The following is a 22,041-nucleotide window of genomic DNA, read 5'->3' as shown; positions in this document are numbered from 1 at the left end:
ATACAACACAGACTTCACACTACAGTCCACGCAAAAACACACACACACACACACACACACACACACACACACACACACACACACTCGCATACACACGCAATACGTATATGCAGTCTTACAAATACTGCAATGGAGCTTGTTGTAAACAGTAAATAAAAGAATAAAAGACAGTGTGTGTAATGGTACCCGCTTCCAAATTACACATCTGGGGCCAAATATTTTAGGGCTACTACAATGAACTCAGCTAAAGGAAAAAGTGTTTCGATTCAACAAATCTCAATTATTCCGACGGATCTGTCTTTTGAATTTAAAAGATTGCAAATGTCGCTGAACATTGTTTATGTAATGGCCATAAATAAAGCCGAAGGGCACACTCTCAAAGTTGCCGGTGTTCTTTTAGGCAAAAACTATTTTTTTCTCATGGACAGTTGTATGTGGCATGCTGACTTGTGCCAAACTCACAAAATATCTATGTCCTTGAAAAAGATGGCAAGACGAAAAACATTGTTTATACAACTCTGTTAAAATCTTGCAATAAATAATTGATAACAAAGAAATTTTTTCGTAGTTTTTAATACTTTTAACTATGATTCGACATATGACAAAAAATAAAAAGACTTTCATTATGTGCCTATGCACATTTATTCATACAAACATTTATGCATACACACACATGTACATATCTATACCACTATATACACAGATATTTTTTAAATTACTAACATACTGCCTCACCATCACTTATCATAACAAAATTATTGATATGCTAGCGCAGCCACAGGTAAAAGCTATATAATCCTTGCCTCTTTATCATACATACGCTTATATGGTGAGAAATAAAAACACTCGTAGCTCTAGAAGGACTGATGTAGAAACTATTGTGACACTGGACAACAAATTTGAAGTGAAATTGTCTAAATTGCATGATTTTGAGTTAGCTATATTTATTTCAGTATAAAATGATAACAAAATCATCATCTTCGTGAATATTTAGCTCTAGTTTTTTTTAAGTAATCTATGTTTTTGTATAAATAACTCACTAACTAAATATGCATTCATGTTCCAAGATCCAGCATAACAAACTTTAAGTGAATAATTACTTGAATTATATTATGTTTTATGCACTGATAAATTTCAGTGCCACTCTGGAAGTCCAAAAGTAAAAAATTAAGAAAAAACGAAGATGATAATATTACATGAATGAAAATACTTTGTAAGTCTACTTTGTGCCAGCACTATGTAAAGCACAAAAAAAAAAAAAAATTAATTGGTCATAAATTTATACAAAGGATTACAAATATTAAATGTCCATATGTACAATTACATATTTTGTTCAGAGATAAATTCAGAAGACCACCATTTTCGCTTAGCTTGACGTTTATATACATACTCGGGAACATCCCTTATGACAGTCCAGCAGTAATCTGCTAACATAGTAGGACTCCACTTTCCGGCATACCTCTTTTGAAATGTGACAATATCTTGATGAAATCGCTCTCCATGTTCATCACTTACCGCACAACAATCTTTGGGGAAGAAGTCAAGATGATTATGTAAGAAATGCAACTTCAGTGGCATGTTGCAACCAAGTTGTTCATAAGAGACAACATGTTATCTACAATCTCCTTGTAATTTATTGCTCGTTTGTTCCTTAAGAACCGTAAACAGACTGTCTTAAAACATTTCCATGCATGCTTCTCATCACCTTGTATGATTCCATCAAAAGTATGGGCTCCAAAAAGCTCTTGAATCTAAAAAGATGCCCTCGTTTACTTTGGTATCAATTAAGTAAGGGATTTTTGCCTTAAGTACTTAACCGCATCACCATCTTTGTTCATTCCCTTAAAGTTTTTCATGAGGCCCAACTTGATGTGCAAGGGCCGGAGCAGAATCTTTTTAGGGTGTACTAGAGGTTCATTCTTAATGTTCTTTATACCTGGTAGACGACATTTTATGGTGGGATATTCATGTTTACTGTAATGAGATGCACGAGCTCGCTAACTGCATACCTCATAGCAGTGCAAGCACTTTCAAGTAACCACAAATCTGCCATTGAGAGTCATTATACTTGATGGATTCTGGTAAAATTTTCATGATATGGTATGACTCTTTCATATGCACACTATGCCCAACTGGAATAGAAGGAAGATCATTACCAATATGTAAAAGCAGTGCTTTTAAGCTCAACTTCGAGTCTCCACTCATCAGGGTTGTAATTAATTCTGAGAGCCTTCATTAGACCATTTTTGTCTACTCATGCCACAAGACAACCTTGCATGTTAAAAAAAGGAGTGGACTGTTGCTCTCTTCTGCGGTAGAATGAAACATTTACTTTGCTTTCCATAAAAATGCGCTGCTGCAGTCTTAATGCTAAAATCTCAGCCTTAGCTTTAGAGAGCTCCAAATCTCTAATATGATCACTTAACTCATTTTGATACAATTTTTGTGGATCGTCAGTTGATGATATATTTGGAAGAAACTCTGGGTCTTGTGACGTACATGGTTCAGAACATTCAGAATCTCCATTAGAAGTAATCTCGTACTCTGTTGGTGGTTCAGGCATTGGCAATCCTACCCCATGTAGAACTGGACGTATGGCAGATGGAATGTTAGAATAGTTCACTGTCCGCTTCTTGCTCTTAGATATTCCATTCCTGATAGGAGGAACCATACAAAAGTAGCAGTCACTGATATGATTAGTTGGCTCACGCCAGATCATGGGCACTGCAAAGGGCATTGAACGTCCTCTGCCACGCATCCAGTTCCTGAGGTTGCTGGCACAAGTGATGCAGATCACATGTGGAGCCCAGGGTTTATTCTGATCACCTATTTTGCACCCAAAATAACAACATTAAGCTTTTTTAATCAATGGTGTTATTTGCTGTTTTTGTGAAGCAAATGTCACTTCTCCACACACATAGCAAAACGTGTCAGCATTGTTAACACAAACTCGTGGCATTTTTGTTCACTTCAATAGCAGTCAACTTTAACAACTGGTAGTTAATCTGTAAACAAATGTGCAAAATTATTACATGCATTAATAAAGTCACTGAAATTTAAAGAGGAGGGAGACAAAAAAATCACTGAAATTGATATAAAAATGAAACTTCCTGGCAGATTAAAAGTGTGTGCCGGACCGAGACTCGAACTCCCGAGTTCGAGTCTCGATCCGACACACAGTTTTAATCTGCCATGAAGTTTCATATCAGCGCACACTCCGCTGGAGAGTGAATATCTCATTCTGGTGATATAAAAATGTTTATATCCAAAATCTTGCGCACAGCTAAGACCAGGGACAATAATATAATCCAGTGTTACTAGTTATTATGAATTTGACAAACCATTATAATTTTTTATTTTAAACTTAACATAAAAATCCGTACATAACTATTTCACCGGTGGAAAATGAAAACTAGAGCTAATTTTGAATTGTCTTTGTGCTGTTCGCGATCAACACATTAGAACTGATAGGAATTGGCTATTTTCATTCGATATACATTTTCGTTGTTGCACAGTGTAATTAAAGACACGGTATACTTGAATGCTTGTGGTGTTTTCAGATTATTATTCTGTCTGTGAATTAATGTAAAAGTATCAATAATTTATAATTATGGGTTTTCTTTTGAAATTATTTTGCAGATCTGAATACACATCGGCTAGAGATTGCCAAGAAACTGGGGGTGGATGCAACTGTCAGAGTCTGTGAAGGCATGGAAGAGACACAAATAGCGGCCGAGGTGCAGTGTCAGCTAGGGGGACCCGCCCATGTTACCATCGAGTGTTGTGGCACCGAATCTTCGATCAAGCAGGGCTTACTGGTAAGCTTACTTGTCTCTTTCATTCCGTCAGAATCAATTACAACAGAATGCAGCAGAGTATGGAGGAACTGCCTTGACGTACAATACTCCACTACAGAGTTACTACAAATTACAAATTACTGTTATCTTAAGATTATTTGAAGGAGTGATATAGATGTTAATGAGCCAAAATATTATGATCACCTGCTTCATAGCGTGTTGGTCCATCTTTGAAATACAATACAGCAGCGATTCTGCGTGACATGGATTCGACAAGTCACTGGTAACGATCACTCAGTTCCAGTAAATTAAGCAGCTGGTGGTTTGTTGACGCGGAGCTGGCACCTGATAGTGTCCCAAACGTAATTCATCGGACTAAAATGAGGCGAATTTGGTGGCCAAGGAATCAACTGGAGTTCACTATCATGCTCCTCAAACCACTGTTAACAGGATTCTGGCCTTGTGAAATGGACAGTAATCCTTCTGGAAGATGCAGTTGGAAGGGGTTTATTTCAATAAATGATAATGAGGGATTCTAGACGGGTCCGCCAAATGTCGGTTTTTTTTAACAAGAATCCTTTTACTAGTTTACTTTCCCCGCTGGATCGGGTCGTTGGCTCTGGCTGAAGGCCTGTTATGAGACCCAACCTCTTAATTAAAACTGTCCCTTTTCTAATTTTGATTAATATTTAATAACTAAATAGTGTTCAGGGAACTGATCACTACTAAACAAACAAGGATAGCACTGAACACATTTATTGAACAATAATCTTCCCAACATCAAACTGAACACTGACATACATTTATAAGTCATAAAATCAAGCTAGTAATGGCAATGGCCCTTAAATTCCAAAACTAACTCTTAAGGTCGAATAACGCATCTGTACTTGTTATTTTATACTCTCTCCCCTTGTCAGACGCCATAAAATACGTCAGACAAAGCTGCTTCAATTACCAAATTCTCAATAAGAGCGTGGCTGGAAAACTGAGCTCTGGTAATCACAGGCGTGCGTAATATCGGATTAAATGCCGAAGCCGAGCATCACGTTACCAAATGCAGCATTGTGGACAGGTCAGCAAGCTGCCGATGGCGTCTGCGTCGTCGAGGAGCCTCAATTGTAGCAAAACTGAATTTATTTTCGCGGACAGGCTTCCTGTTCGTAAACTCCTATTCAAAAGCTAATTCTGCTTTCTTTCCAATCGTCTCGCACTCGTTAAGACAGGACTCACCAGCCCAAAGGCGGAATCCAGTAACGTCTTTGATAAAGTATGGCTCAAGGAAATTGCTCTGCTCCTGTCTGCTCCCTGTGACACAGTATTCCAAACCGTAATTAGCAGAATCAACCTGTCTCTAACGGTAAAACATGACAGTTCCCCTAACTGAATACTAGTTTCATTTGCAGCTGGCAGACTTATTCAAAGTCCTGCACAGCACACTGAAAAGAATTAACTCTCCTACAGCAGAGCCGAAAGCACGACGTCCGCTCGCTACAGGAGATAAGACGCTTCTCCCCTGATAACAGCTCCAAAAGCTTCCCTCTGCAAAATCAGCACCCCCACGCTATTTTCCGAGCTGGCCAATCCCGTGGCTCTAGACCAGCACAGTTCGCTCCCACTATTATTTCCTGGCTTCTTCCAGCCAATCAAAACATTCCGCACCTGACTGCGCCTAGAATGTTCTGAAACAAACTGAAACTCCGTTCAAAATTGAACCCACCAATCGTGTCTCTCTGTTCGCCCTCGCGCGGGAAAAGGTCATTGCACTAGCTTAACCGCGTTTCTTAGAAAGCCCCAGAAAATGTTAAGACTCGTGGGAAGGCTCCCTTAGCCGGCAGCTCATCTCGACATAGTGGCGTCGGCGTAACGCCCAGCGCCAACGAGGCGCCGTCCCTCGAAGGCCTGCCTCTGTTGTCCGCGCTATGGGTGCCTGCCTACCTGCACTGGCGGCGCGTCTCCCCCAGTGGGACGCTTTCGCATGCCGACTCGTAATGGTCGGTTGTAGACTTCCGCACTCCTTTGCCCTGCCTTTGAGCAGTGCCGCTCATCCGCGCCAGCCAAACTCCGTGAAAATATCACCTGAACTCCGACTTCATGCAACATGCGAATTTCTTAAAGTTAATACGCGTCTTATGCCTTCTGATACTCCCTATATTAATTTCAATAGGCTGATTGCCTGATAAATAACATAATAACCCATATCTCACTCGTCTTTGCAACGATTATTATATTACAGTAAGGTGCAAAATACTGCTACTTTACACAGTCTACGTAGGGAAGATCTCAAGTATGAAGGGATGCGTGCGCTCTGCAATAATGTTCACATGAACAACAACTGTCGTGGTACCTTCGATTATTACTACAGGTCCCAAGGAAGCCCAAATGACTGTTCCCCTTAGCAAAATACTGCCTCCACTGACCTGCGTCCGTGGCATGGTGCCGTTCGCCTGGATGATGAATTATCAGAATACGACCGTCGACCTGGTGTAAGAATAAAAGTAACTGATCCTACCAGGCGATGTATTTCCACTGATTCACTGTTCAATCTCGATGCCCATTGCATTGACGATTTCGTAGAGCCAACATGGGAACACGTATGAGTCATCTGCTGTGAAAGCACATGTTAAATAATATGCGCCGAATGGTGTGCTTCGAAACCCTTTTGCTTACTGCGATGTTATACTCTGTCATCAGATCTGCCACATATCGCCGCCGGGTAATTTTTCAACCTCCATGTTCTGTGAATGGCGTAGACGTCCAACACCGTGTATTCTCAGAATTTAATATTTGCAGCCATTCTTCCATAGTTGCTGCTTCAGTTATTTTTATTACGAAAATCAGAATAAATATTACCAGTGTTTTGCAACATACTATTTATTTTGCTTTAAACCAAACATGTTTCGCCCATTAGGTACTAGATATTATCAGTGGTTTATAAAATAAAAGATAATTGTTTCACCCTACCTATCTTGTTACAATAAATGCAGCGTTCACTGGCAGGCCATTTAGATTACTGATTTATCCCTCGCTTTAATGTTTTGTATTCTTTTCGTATCCGCATTGGCTTTTGTTTCTGTACAGTATGAACACAATACAAGCTTCCAGTCAACCATAATTCTAAATAAGGCATTTCACTGGACGTAACTTTGCTGATACACACTACACCTGACCTTAATGCAGACTTACACTACTGGCCATTAAAATTGCTACATCAAGAAGAAATCCAAATGATAAACGGGTATTCACTGGACAAATATACTAGAACTGACATGTGATTACATTTTCACGCAATTTGGGTGCATAGATTCTGAGAAATCAGTACCCAGAACAACCACCTCTGGCCCTAATAACGACTTTGATACGCCTGGGCATTGAGTCAAATAGAGCTTGGATGGCGCGTACAGGTACAGCTGCCCATGCAGCTTCAACATCATACCACAGTTCATCAAGAGTAGTGACTGGCATATTGTGACGTCGGAAACGTGATGGTACGCATTTCTACTCCTTACTCGAGGCATCACAACAACGTTTCACCAGGCAACGCCGGTCAACTGCTGTTTGTGTATGAGAAATCGGTTGGAAACTTTCCTCATGTCAGCACTTTGTAGGTGTCGCCACCAGCGTCAACTTTGTGTGAATGCTCTGAAAAGCTAATCAATTGCATATCACAGCATCTTCTTCCTGTCGGTTAAATTTCGCGTCTGTAGCACGTCATCTTCGTGGTGTAGCAATTCTAATGGCCAGTAGTGTAACTAACGGATCGTGGGAGCTGTAAAGGCTAGCTGTGGAGTGGGATACTGGATTGAGGAGGGAAACTGGATGGGTGGTACGATAGTGGACGCACATGTGTGAAAACAATAGGGTTCACATGTTATCGCTTTATTGATCATTAATTGCAAATGTTGTACTAATGTACAACAATTTATAATCAGTAAATATAACCCCAACATTAAGCACATTCCCAATGTGCGCCCCTATATAAAAGCCATCATTACACTGCGATGGCAAAAGTCGTGGGGTACCACCTAATATTGTGTCGACCTCATTTTACCTGGTGTAGTGGAGTAAGTCGACGTACCATGAGCTCAACAAGTCGTTTGAAGTCCGCTGTAGGAATATTGAGCCATGCTGGTCCTATGAAATGAAATGAAGTCCCATGCTTCTTTACAGAGCGTAGAGAAACGATGTGGGAGACCCGCACCGCCTTACTAGGCAAGTGCTGGTCCTATAGCCAGCCATAATTGCGAAAGTGTTTCCGGTGCAGGATTTTGTGCACGAGCTGACCTCTCGATTATGACCCATAAATGCTGGATGGAATTCATGTCGGGCGATCTGGGTGGCCAAACCATTCGCTCGAATTGTCCAGAACGTTCTTCAGACCAATTACGAACAATTGTGGCATGTTGATATGAGGCACTGTCATCCATAAAAATTTCATCGTTGTTTGTGAACATGACGTCCATGAACGGCTGCAACCGGTCTACAAGCAGCCGAACGTAACCATTTCCAGTCAATGATCGGTCCAGTTTGACCAGAGGACTCAGTCCATTCCATATCAACACAGCCCACGCCATTATGGAGCCACCACCAGCTTGCAGAGCGCCTTCTTGACAGCTTGGGTCTATGGCTTCATGGGGTCTGCGCCACACTCGACCCTACGAGCAGCTTTTATCAGCTGAAATCGGGACTCACCTGAACAGTCGTCTAGGGTCCAGCCGATACGGTCAAGAGTCCACGAGAGGCGCTATCGAGCTGTTAGCCCATTAACCCCAAGTTTGGCCGCACTGCCCTAATGGATACGTTCGCCGCACGTCCCACTTTGATTTATGAGGCTATTTCGCGCAGTGTTGCTTCTCTCTCAGCAATGACAACTATTCGCAAACGCCGCTGCTGTCTTTCGTTAAGTGAAGACCGTCGGCCACTGTGTTGTCTACGGTGAGAAGTAATGACTGAAATTTAGTATTTTCGACGCGCGCTTGACGCTGGATCTCGGAATATTGAATTTCCTAACGATTCCCGAACTGGAATGTCCCATGCATGTAACTGCAACTGCCATTTCGCGTTAAAAGTCTGTTAATTCCCGTCGTGCTGCCGTAATGAGATGGGAAACCTTTTGACATGAATCACCTGACTACAAATGATAACTTCGCCGATGCACTCCCTTTCGTACCTTCTGTATGCGACACTCGCACCATTTGTAGGTGTGGATAGCGCTATCCCATGACTTTTGCAACCTCAGTGTGGTTAGTGTTAATGTGGATTTAAAATACACTGCTGCACTTAGAAATGGCAACGGCCTAGCCGCAGTGGGTACACCGGTTCCCGTGAGATCACCGAAGTTAAGCGCTGTTGGACGTGGCCGGCACTTGGATGGGTGACCATCCAGCCGCCATGCGCTGTTGCCATCTTCCGGGGTGCACTCAGCCTCGTGATGTCAATTGAGGAGCTACTCGACCGAATAGTAGCCGCTTCGGTCAAGAATACCATCATAACGACTGGGGGAGCGATGTGCTGACCCCACGCCCCTCCTATCCGCATCCTCCTCTGAGGATGACACGGCGGTCGGATGGTCCCGGTAAGCCACTCGTGGTCTAACGACGGAGTGAGTGCACTTAGTAATACAGTTGATATCAGAAGCAGACTCACTGAGTTTAGCTCGTTGGAAGCATAAGTGCCCTGATGGTTATGTATCTATTCAGCATGGCACAAAGTGCTTTTCTATGGATTTGCTTTTTGTTGAGAATGCTTTGGACTCTTCATCGTTGGAAGATTATTAGAAGAGTGCATTGCTTTTGCGTTAGTCACATCAGTTAAGATGTTTAATATAGCACCATTATAGTATTAGGCGGGGCGACCAAGGTCTCGGATCAAGAGGCACGACTTTCATAGCGCTAAGCCTAGCTGCACACTTTCCCCGCCGCCGCGACACGCTGTCTGAGCGAGAGGAGGACGACGAGGGGAAAACTTCGAAAGTGCCACATTCAGATGGCAACGCAGTATCACTGTATACGACTTGGTTTTATCTTTCACATTTTTCAACAACGTAGATGACAAGGAACACATATTTCCTGTATTATTTATTTTTAACTCGCTGAAGACATAATTTTGATCTGGTAGAAACTGTCGGCATACGGACAGACGTAGACAATTTCAGAGGTTTCCGCATTCAGGTTGCCAGGTAATCGTCACTTACTTAGTTTCATAATCTAGAAGAGTTTTTCACACACATATGTTGATGAAAGTAAGACAGCACTTTTGCTAAATCATATGGAGACATGGGACCTCTACCTGAGGACGACAATGTAGACATGCTGGACAGTTTTAACGTAAAATAATTCCCTTTTAAATCGGGAATTGCACTGCAGATCAGTCAGTTCCATCTGATGATACACATGTATGCTTTCAACTGAAACGGCACTCGGTCCCGAAAACAGCTTGAAAACAAGTGTAAGATTTGCAGTGCCCTCAAAATGTTTACGAAACTGTCTTTGTAATTGTTTCAAGGTCAAAACGAATTTGTCAAAACTTGCATTTCAATTAACTCTAGTGAAATTATGGAACTAGATTGAGTTTGTCAGAAACTGCTCTTTCTGCAAAGGAATTTTCTATTTAGATGTATCCCTATCTAATCAGAAACCTTGCAGTGTATCACTGTGGACAGTGTGCAGTCAAGCCCACTTAAAATACGAGGTCAGCAATCCATCCGGATGTTTTAATTTTCGTTCCTGCACTCCTTTTTTCTTCATAAATTCAACAATAGCGGGTTTAAAATCGAAAAATCGTTCCAGGCTTGCCTCTTATCTTAACCAACTTACTTTGCATTAATATTTAAAGTCGCCATGCCCTTATTTCAGTTCCATCGAAAACTGTTTCAACTGACAGTGGAATAATACGTGTGTGTTCTAAAATTTTACTATTCGTCCCACCAATTTCTTAACGCCTTTCATGCCTAAAAATTTAGCACAAAATGATTATTGCTCTTTCATTGTCAACTAAATCTTTAAATTCTTGCTACATGATATTGTAATGTCGTTTCGTAGCAAATTTTCAGTACCTATCGATCATGCGACTACATAAAAGATACTGAGAATTCCGGTCCCTCACTTCTGTCAGTTTTAAAGGCTTGTGATGACAGATCACTAGACTGCCTCTTTTTGTGCAAACAGCCACTTGGTCTGTGAACGTCCTTCATACCACGGACAAATTGAGAAGGGTAAACGGAGTTGACACCACGATTCCGTTGAACTGATGAGAGTTGTGCCGACCGAAAACTGCCTCACTGCAGTATTAAATGGACTGTCACGCTGTACCGAATATTTCCGGAAAGAACCGAGCAAAGCCGGGAATGGCTGAGCCACAGCTCACACGTAGCCTACACACCCGACTTGCCAGCTTTTTGGCACGCCGTGACCGGCCCTGGTGTATGAGGATGTCTTGTAAAATAAACTAATTTCTTGGGAACTGCTTATTGGAATTTCCGAAAATAGAATCAAACACCCACTTGCCTATCGTTTGCTGCCCATCGACTCTTTGCACTGTACCAGTCGAATTCAGCAAACAAAAAAATCTCTTTAAATATCCGTCACAAAGTTGATGACGGTCATATCTTAGGGATTGGACCTCACCCTCTAAGGTGGGAAGACTGACGGACAACAATACAAATTTCGTTGTGGACACCGATTTTGGCCAAACTATGCAGTTGTTAACTAATTTTGCCTTCTAGTTTATATGAGGCTTGTAACTTCAGTAGTGGCAACTATTTATTTACAATTTACACAAAACAGATACAAGATGCAAAGTTTTACTGTTCTTCAAAGTAGTTATCAGCATGTGTAGAGCCTGTCTCCAGCAATATGGAAGTCGTAGGACATCCTTGGCAGCGCCGATGCTGACGAATCTCTGTAACAGTTCGAAGCGAATGCCATAAAATGCTTCCTTCAATTTAAGAATCAAACCGAAGTCACAAGGGGAGTGGGGTGGGTGATACAGGACTTCCCAGCCCCATCAATCGGACAAATCAGTCACAACTTGGGCCATATGTGTCCGAGCACTGTTCTGCAAAATGGTGGGCACCGGCTGTGTTCCAAACGTAAACAGAGGAGAGGCAGAGAGGCATAAGTGGCTACATTTTCTGAGTGACCCGTCTACCATTTTCCACGACAATACTAGGGCGCATGTGGTGCAAGTTGTGACTGATTTGTTCGATCGATGGGGCTGGAAAGAGCTCTCCCACCACACTCTCCAGACTGAAGCTCTTGTTACTTCAGCTTGATTCCTAAGATGAAGAAAGCTCTTCATGGTATTCGCTTCAGAACTGTTAACGGTGATTCGTCTGTCGACAGACCTCTCTTCTCGAACTGTTAACACAACTGGCGCACTTAGGTTATCATACTACCTCCAAATCGCTGGTAATGGGCTGTATACAATGCTGGTGACTACTTTGGAGGACAGTAATACTTCGAAAGATGTATCTATTTTATACAAGTTCTAAATAAATAGTTGTCACTATTAATTTTCTAACCCTTGTTGTCTTCACTAGAGCAGATTTTTGTCCGATGTAAATTTCTAGCAATCTACACCCTACATTTACGTGATTACTTTGCTATTCACAATAAAGTGCCTGGTAGAGGGGTCAATGAACGACGCGCGGGAAAAACGAGCACTTAAATTTTTCTGTGCGATCCCTGATTTCTCTTACTTTATCGTGATGATCATTTCTCCCTATGTAGGTGGGTGCCAACAGAATGTTTTCGTAATCGGAGGAGAAAACTGGTGATGGAAATTTCATGAGAAGATCCCGTCGCAACGAAAAACGCCTTTGTTTTAATGACTGCCACTCCAATTCACGTATCATGTCTGTGCCACTACCTCCCCTACTTCACGGTAATACAAAACGAGCTGCCCTTCTTTGTTATTTTTCGACGTTATCCATCAGTCCCATCTGATGCGGATCCCACACCGCACAGCAATACTCCAGAATAGAGCGGACAAGAGTGGTGTAAGCAGTCTCTTTAGTAGACTTGTTGCACCTTCTAAGTGTTCTGCCAATGAAACGCAGTCTTTGGTTTGCTCTACCCACAATATTACCTATGTGATCGTTCAAATTTACGGTATTTGTAATTGTAAACCCTAAGTATTTAGTTGAGTTTACAGCCATCAGATTTGTAATCGAAATTTAGCGGATTTCTTTTAGTACTCATGTGAATAACTTCACACTTTTCTTTATTCAGGGTTAATTGCCACTTTTCGCACCATACAATAAGCATAATATTGTAATTTTGCCCACAGGCTACGCGCTATGGAGGCACCTTCGTTCTTGTGGGTGTGGGCACTGACAACGCACGCTTGCCTCTCACTCCCATATTCCATGAAGTGAGATTTATTGGATCTTTCCGTTACTCCAATGCGTAAGTGCTTGTTTATTATAAAGTTGGAGACTTCAACAAACTGCTGCATATAGTTAAGAGTTTTAATAACAGTGCTGTTATTCCTTAACAGTACCATGTCTGCTTCTTATTAGAACTATGACGTTTACTTCAGTAATGACATGCACCTGTTCCAGACATCTTATTCAGTTCATTACATTCACCCAGTTGCAACTGTATAAAGAATTAAATTCACAAAGTAAGAGTATCTATGGAGTGAGCATAGAAATTCTTCAACCACAAAGAGAAATGAAATTACAATTAAATTCAGACCATTAGCTGCTTAGAGGCGTTGATAAATATCAACAGGGACAGTTAAAAACGTGTGCCCCGACCGGGACTCGAACCCGGGATCTTCTACTTATAGAGCAAACTCCCTATCCCACTGAACCACGGAGGACAGAGGGGATACTGCGACTGCAGGGACTTACTATCTCTGCCACGCTCCGTGTGAGACCCACATTTCCAACTCTCTGTCCACACACTACACTTGTAGTGTCCCTGCCCACTATACCCATTACCTGCGGTAGTCAATCTACCGATTCCCGTAAGAGTTCGGGCTATGTGAGTGCACCCACACTGAAGAAGATCATTGGCCGGTAAGTCTTATCTATATGAAGATGTTATCTGTTCTTTCGGACATGTCCAAGTTTCATTTTAGCATGGTAGGAAGCCATTTAGAAATGACTAGGCAGCATAATTTATTGAACCAGGGTTCGGCAGTACATAGCCTAAAAAATTTCTTTGGTTATCCGTTCTTTTCTGTAACAAAAAATAGCGATATCAGAGCTGTGACGCTTGTTGCAAACAAGTGAAATGACCTCTCGTGCATTTCTTCAAAGCTGTTCGCCAAATTCATTCCATGTACCGAATGCATATTAAGATATTTATAAAACGCACCTACAGAGTCCATGATACTTTTGAATGGGATTTGCCATTGTTAGAAATATAGTAACATTGAAAATCTACAGTGCACTTACGGACAGAAACCGTGAGCCTCACTATAGTCACGTGACTTTTCGAGTCAAAGAAACTGGCCGAGACTCCATCTGGAGTTGGAGACTCCGTCTGGCGCATGTCCTTTAATTAAGATCACTTCTGCAATTTCGGTGTTGATTCTGATGAGATCAAATGATTAGGACAACACAAACGCCAAGTCCCTGAAAGAAGAAGATTTTCGACCTAGCTGGAAATCCAGCTCGGGACCCTTCGCTAACCAGATACAAACTGCGGATTTTGGAGCCAACGTATGTTGCCGAGAAACACTCTGTTTTCCACATCTGAATGCTCACTCTATAGATATTCCTACTCTATACCTAAGTTCTGATTTGTAATTGTCAAGAAAAACTGGAGACATGTACCAAATGCTAAAGAAAATTCCAAAGAATAACACTTTTAAAATGATTTTTCACCTTTTAGTGTTCAATGAATTTAACTTATCTTTAGCATTTGCTGTTGCCCCGTCATTATTATTGTGAACACATGGTGGAATCAGCGCAGTGAAATCAGGACAGGAAGCAACACAAAGCAGTGCAATCGGTAGGGCTCATAAGCAGGTGGGCCGCGATGTGTAACGTCAGCGTAAACTCTCTCGCAGTGCCTCACTTCATTAAAGCGAATGGACACACGATGCACACATGTTTAACTCATACGCGGGTATGAACTAACCGAGATTTACATGTTTTAGTGAATTATTATTAAGCTTCAAATTACTTAGACTATTTTTCTGTTGCTGGTGTAATACTAGTGTAAAGCCTCTGAAGGACATCAACCTCTTTCACCATCTCGGAGGGCACTACTTTTTCTCTGGTGAAGAGGCTCACACAGGCTTAGATCACATGGACATGTAGTGCAGAGAAATCCTATTTCAAAGTCTTTAACTTTATTAACAGGTTTTCTTTCTCTATTCTGGAAAGTTATGTTACAACTTTTTTCAATTGTTCAGTTTTTTTCTTTGGTCACTCTCAGTTCTCTTACCACCTTTGCATTTTTTAAATAGCGATCATTCTGAGGAAAGTGCATGTACTCATGAAACAAATTACAGCAAAGTCCTCAATTCCTGGATACTTCTCGTTTATAATGTTACTTTACCTTACAGCTTTTGGGGTACGATCAATGACATTGCTGTGGAATCACTGAAATTCTCTTTCCATTTTCAAAGAGAATTTCATAAGACTTTCAGTTGGCTTCTTGCGTTTCGAAAGAATATTCAACAGTTCACTTTTCAAATCAATTTCATAATCCAAATCCACTGAATTTATCGATCAGACAGGAGTATTTTCGACTGAAAACGAATCTGCAAATTTACAAACATTTATCCAATTTCGTTTTGCCTCATTGTTTTTAGTAAATACATGAAATTTAGTTCCTGACTTACTCAGTTGTCTGCTGTGGTTAGTACAACTGGGGATCGCGCAGCAAACAGTTATTTTTCACTTAAAAACTTACACTAGGAAATCCCTCAATACACTGTCAATTACGACGTAACTCTGTACTCAATCTCCAGTCACTAATAAAACTTTGAACTGCCATAAAGAACCCTATTTTTGCTCGTAAACGCAATTAGATCACAATACGATAGTAGTAGGACCAGGAGAGAGCTGGGCCATTTTGTTAGTGCAGGTTGCCTACTTCAAGGGCTGGTATGCACACAGGGGCAATCTGTTGTTCTCCTTTGATAGACAGGTACTTAATCTATTGTTCTCTTAAGTGCTTTTCCATGTCACTCCCATTACCTTTAGATTGACAGGCACTTAACCTATTGTTCCCCCTGCCCCCTCCCCCAACCCCCTCCCCCCTCACTGATACAGGTACACTTTCAGGTATGAGATATTGGAATAGGCCCCCTATCACTATCATCAATTTGATTCACTACTTAATTAAATTGATCAATTAATTCACCTCTCTGGTGGGAAAGTGCCATGCTCTCCTGCCGCGCTGCCCCTCCCCCCCTCTCATTTGTGGGAAGTTCGAATTCCATCAGGACAAAGAACCTCTACTAACCTAAGAAAATGGCGGGAACATAGGTCACATAGACTACCTGATTAAATTGATCAATTAATTAACCTCTCTGGTGGGAAAGTGGCAAACCCCCTGCCATGCTCCCCTAGCAGGAAGTTCAGATTCCATCAGGACAATGCTACCTCTACTAACCTAAGAAAATAGCGGGGAAAAAGGGCACCTCCACTAACCTAATTCATCTGACCACCACCTCTTCCTAGGAACTGGTGGGAAAAAGACTCAGTTGATCGATCATTCGAAAGGTATGGAAGGGTGTGGAATATTGTTTAAACAATTTACACATTGTGTGGAATATTGTTTATTTAAACAATTTAGGGGATTCAAGGCATTGTATGGAATATATGGAAATTGGTGGAGAGGAAGAATCTTATAACAGGAAATTCAAGGGTATATTGTTTATTTATAAAAAATACAGTTTTTGGGGGGTTGTATTTCTCTTGCTCATCATTTTCTGCTGTTTGGAAACATGTAGGACTTGCAAGAAGCAATTACATGGGGCAAACATGCTGCATAACCTAATGTTCAGCACTGTACTCTGGGTGTATTAACCTAATGTTTGGGTCTTTGTTGGCACTTAACCTATGGTTCCGTTAACTGTTTTTCCATGTCACCCTCATTTCCTTAAACTATTGTACAGCCTTTGATACCAAATTAAGTAATCAGTTATGTTTTCCCACCATTTTCTGGTACACTTTACGAATTTCACATGCTTTTCAATGCCATTTCTGGCGCATTTTTCTTTGTCACCCACCCCCTTAAACTATTGTACTGCGTTTCACATAAAAATTAAGCATATTAATGTAGTGTTCTGAACATAGCCTGCTGTTCTGCTCCATGTCACCCACTCACACACTCCCTCCCATTAACTACTGTATCCCTAAGACAACATTGATATAAAAAAATACTGCAAATTAATTAAATTGGTATTCTTCACATGTGTGGGATAGTTTTCCTTAATTCACAGCATCCTGTTGGCCAGTGAAATCGATGAAATATAGTTTAAACAAAAGATTGCTAATAAAAAACACATCCTGCCAATCGACACCAGACGCCGCCGTCGGCCCTGCCACAGCCACTGCCGCAGCCACGAGCCACCACCACACGCAAGCCTTTGTGAGCCATTGCTTTCACACCACAGCAGGTGAAAGTTGGGTCTATTTTCATGTATACAGTTAGAATTCTTAGAGTATTATACTGACGTCACAGAACTCCAAGTCACGATCACGCTGTTCCCATACGTGATAACGCATAGCTCTGGTACGGTCTAGCACCAAGAGAGATGCTACAATGCTTCCCAGAATAGCAGAGGGTGCATTGTTCCTAGCGATCCTTTCGCCATTCTTTCTGCAGACGAGACTTTCAGCGGTAAAATTATTTTGCACAGGTCGCTGAATTGCACTGACAGTGAAACACCACAAAAGTTATCTACAGATCATCAGATACATACAAGACTCACAAGAATATGGGAATCAAGGAACATATTTACCAGTGTTACTACAATTAAATATTGCTATTGCTCTTAGCGGACCAAACTCACTCTCAGAACTGTTCTACAAATTCAGACACATTTCCCATCGGCACAAATGCATTACTGTTTCTGGTCTGGACCTGCTTGCTTGCTCGCTTTTCTACACTCATCTCCAGGCTCGGGGATTACAAAAACACATGTAATTTCGCATGGTTTGCCATAATATTATACCATTTCCGCAGTACTTTTCGATATCAACCATACAGTAGTATCCTACTGATCACTCGTGCAATATAATTCTGAAGCTATAGACTGGAAATTATTTCACTACAAACCTGAAACTTTAGCTAAGTGGGGAATGCTCTAAACCACTGACTAAGTAGAAACTTGTCACGTCTGCGAAGACATTTACGCGGAAACTCGAGAAACATAGAGAAAACTGATATTTCCACTTGTGAATACCAATGCCGGTGATGTAGCAGATTCCAAATTTCCCTGTAATTTACAAGGTCAACTAAAGTGTTTCTCTTGTCTAGAGATCCGGCAAAAGGTGTCTTCCAATTGCTAGATGCACACACCACAATCGATTTTCCCTCAACTAATGAAGGCGCGAAATGTGCAGAAGCAGTCAACCGGTCGATTTACATGGGAGGGAATAACAGTCCAGCACAAACACATCTCCTTATTGAATCTTCTCAAATTTCCTCATTATTACGAAAGCTGTCCAACACATACTAAGCATTAGTTCGCTATTCGGCTGTCAAGAGCACAACAGTTAAGTCAGCTGCATTCCTACACTCCAACAGGCCTCTGCATTCGGACGGCTCCTACAGTTAACAGGAAACGTGATTAATTCCTGCCAGAAGTCACCGACGCTGCACACAAAGCAAGCATAGAACAATCGTCCTAGGAAAAAAACCGGCCTCATATATATTTAATCGCTATACTTACAATTAAATGTTACAATTGCGGTTTCAGTTGAACGACATTCGACAGTAGCAAAGTATCGAAAATACATCCTGCTGATGGCTGTGCCTCTGGAAATAGAAATATCTGTACCATTCTTATGACTTGACATACTCCTCCCTTTGCATTTTTTGGAACACTAACACATACTTTATAAGCCTGTTGCTCAAGGTGAACCTATCACGCAGCCCCTACCACTAATAAGTGTAATACTTCATCAGTAACTGATTGCCTACGATACGAAATAATACTGAGAGAAATTCAGCAATGGCTGGACATGTCTCATAAGTTTTTCTTACGAGTGCTAGTCGGCCAGATATTAAAAAACCCGACCACAACAACTACTGTATGTTGCTGTCACAAGCGGTCATGGTTCTACAGGTGCACACAAGTATCCATGTTAAAGGCTATACTGGCTTTATAAATCGAGGTACGACATTACCTCTGAATGGGACGGTTTTTCTATCCGGACAAATGCCAAGACAGTGATCGCTGGAGCGTATATTATCAGACCAGCACTCTGGTTACATGTAGCCCAAGAGGCAACCTCGTAATAATATCGCTGAATTTTTAAAGTGATTCATGTAAGGGATGTGGTATGTGAGCGGTATTTGCGACTCCCTCACACCGCCCCCGCTAGATATTTCTATAGTACTTGCAACATATTCTGACTCAGTACCATGTCAGAGGTTCTGTGATATATCCACTGAGTTATAGGCGATGACTGATTGAGAAGGAACACAAACAGTAGTAGTAAATGATGTGCTGATTTAGGTCGTAAGAAAATGTACACTAGCTTTTCAGATCTCTAGTGATACACTATCTGCTGGAAACGATGTCCATTATTTGAAATCAAGTCTTTCCATTCAACCACATACCTGCATGGATCACACCCACAAGTGAATCATACTTCTGGAAATATCATATCTCGAAATGAGACACTTTTCTCGAACATGTCTGCTAAAGTAAAATTCCAATGTGCAACTGATCTCATTTCCACAGCTTAGCGCATGTGATCGTTCCAATTTAAGTTGGGACTGAGCAGAAGTCAGAGAAAGACATATCCACCACCTTCTGCAACCCATGTAGAAACAGAACGACCTGAGTTAGTGCAACAGGACCGCGTTTTGACCATTCAGTGGAAATGCGCGCAATGTGGTACATTTCCAAAGTAGATACGGATACTTCTGTCTGAAGCAGATCTGCGACCATTCACATCTATCAGCCCAACATGCTATCATCGCTATTCTGTACCATCCAACAGAGAAAAATTACGAACTATAAAAGCTACACTAATTTCATTCAATATAGAACTCACCTAGGCTCTGTTGCAGGCACAATGACACATAGCTTCAATGTGGATCTGGCTGTTGCAGAGAGAGAGAGTTGTTGCAATGCTTCCCAGAATAGCATTCCTCCTAGCATTCCTAGCAGGACACCCCGTGCTTCATCGAATTTACCTGTCAAGCTGCTGCTGCTGCCTATGCGGACGATCCTATTAAATATACAGCTTTTGATCCATTGCAGAGGGCAGTTACCCATACTGTAGGATGATGACCGTATCCCACAGACTATATTGTAACTCGCAAGAGACGCTCCCTGTGACCCTGTGTCGTTGTTTGACACATTGTTTTCTAACATGCTTTGTACACTGGCCATACATTTTATTTTTCCGCCAAGACTTCGAGGTCTGTGGCAGGTGCTAAAGTGATATTAAGACACTCTGATCCACGACCTTTCGCAGAAAACTAGACATTGCACATTGTAAATCATTTAGTTACTGCAGCTACCATAACATGCGACATATGGTGGATGATTTTATATAAAATACAGTTAAAACATAAGGAAACTAGAAGAGTTTTACAGCATTGGTGTAGGTCTCCAAACTACCCAGTCCCCTCGCTGATGGACCAAACTTCCCTATCGCAGATATAAGGTGTGGTGGATCCGCCTCCAAACATCAGTCCAGGTATATAGTATGCAGGAGAATCACACTCGAATGCTAACTTGGATGTGGTATATTGTGGATCTGCATCCCAACACTGCTTAGTACATTGTGCGTGGCAGATCAACATTCAAACACTATCCCGTACGTGGCATGTTGTGGATCCACATCCCTACATCGCTCCGGATATAACGCATGGCGGATCCACGTGGGAAAACTAACTCGGGTCTACTATGGGTCCTGGTAGCTACCCGCGACACATACAATTACACACACATACAGAAAACAGAGAAAACGCTCTCCAAATGTGGAGGTGACTGGACACACTCACGTACAGTGCTATAGTACACCTCCGATCAGTGCATTTCGACTAGGTGTTGGCAGCTGTGCTAGTTTTACAAGCAATTTTAGAACACAGAACAAGAGGTTATATCATGATTGTATGGATAGAACTGACATAGAAAAATCTATAGAATTGCGAAAAATGATGGGGGAATAGGTATAAATCGACCAAATTTACGTCGAAATGCAGGGAAATTGAGGAAGTACTTGCGTATCTTGTGGTTCCCGCAGAACAATTTGTACATGAGGGTGAGTATGCAGCATCAAGAGGAATCCGAGAAAACGTCGACATGGGCTTGAAGGGAATCAGGGAAGCAGTCGATTTTTTCTCCATTGAGGCAGCATTATACTGTATGTCTATTAACGCACCAAAGATACACCGTATTTGACGCTTTTCAGGAAGACAGAGTACCATCTGCCTCTAAACTTACATGTCATGTATTAAAGGATAACAGAGAGTGGATGGGGTGATAGATTGAGATGGAGCTGTAACGAAGTACTATTTAATGGTAGACTGATGATACATTCTAGAGAAGGAGAAGTTGTTGGAGCTCAATTTTTCCACTGGCTTGTTAGGATGCATCAGTCACGTGTCACAGTCTGTGTTCTACTCGTATACAGCCAAGTGTTCTGTATGTGGTTTAAAGCACTGTCTACTTGCGATCATTAACGGTAAACCTGCCGGTCATCAGAGGACTTCCATCTCATATTTGATGAAACGTGGCTCATTCCTCTGAACGAAATTTGAATTATGGGATGTACTCCATCCCCCTGTTTCATCTTGGGTGTAAAGTCAAGACTTCAGCTTCATAACTAAGTAAGCGATAAGTGCTTGTGAGACATTACAATCACCATGTATACATTTGCGTGACAGATGTGCTGTTTACAGAGTCAGTGATGGAATGACTTGTAATTTTCACATGTCGGGTGCTGTTTATGGAGTTAGTGACGGAATGACTTGTAATTTTCACATGTCCAACGCTGCTGCTATGCGTTTATCTGTTTCCTTGTAAGAGGTATTCGCTGTTACTAACGACCGTTTTATACAGGGCTGATGCAGACATAGTATAATTTCCGAAC

The 22,041-nt window shown here is 41.5% G+C and overlaps 1 protein-coding gene across 1 annotated transcript in view; it reads left to right on the top strand.

Moving 5' to 3' along the window:
* The window catches only part of LOC126417008 (sorbitol dehydrogenase-like), a gene marked incomplete at its 5' end in the record, with an annotated part of 140,326 nt that overhangs the window by 40,550 nt on the left and 77,735 nt on the right, over positions 1 to 22,041 (top strand). Inside the window, 2 exons of the mRNA XM_050084896.1 lie at positions 3,640 to 3,818; positions 13,083 to 13,201. Of these exons, the coding sequence (XP_049940853.1) occupies positions 3,640 to 3,818; positions 13,083 to 13,201 (298 nt within the window). The remainder of the gene's footprint in view (positions 1 to 3,639; positions 3,819 to 13,082; positions 13,202 to 22,041) is intronic.

The sequence above is a fragment of the Schistocerca serialis genome, chromosome 8 (genome assembly GCF_023864345.2).
Source record: "Schistocerca serialis cubense isolate TAMUIC-IGC-003099 chromosome 8, iqSchSeri2.2, whole genome shotgun sequence".
Taxonomy (NCBI): Eukaryota; Metazoa; Arthropoda; class Insecta; order Orthoptera; family Acrididae; genus Schistocerca; species Schistocerca serialis.
Note: the sequence above shows the minus strand (reverse complement) of the source record. Positions and strands in the feature narration are given on the sequence as shown.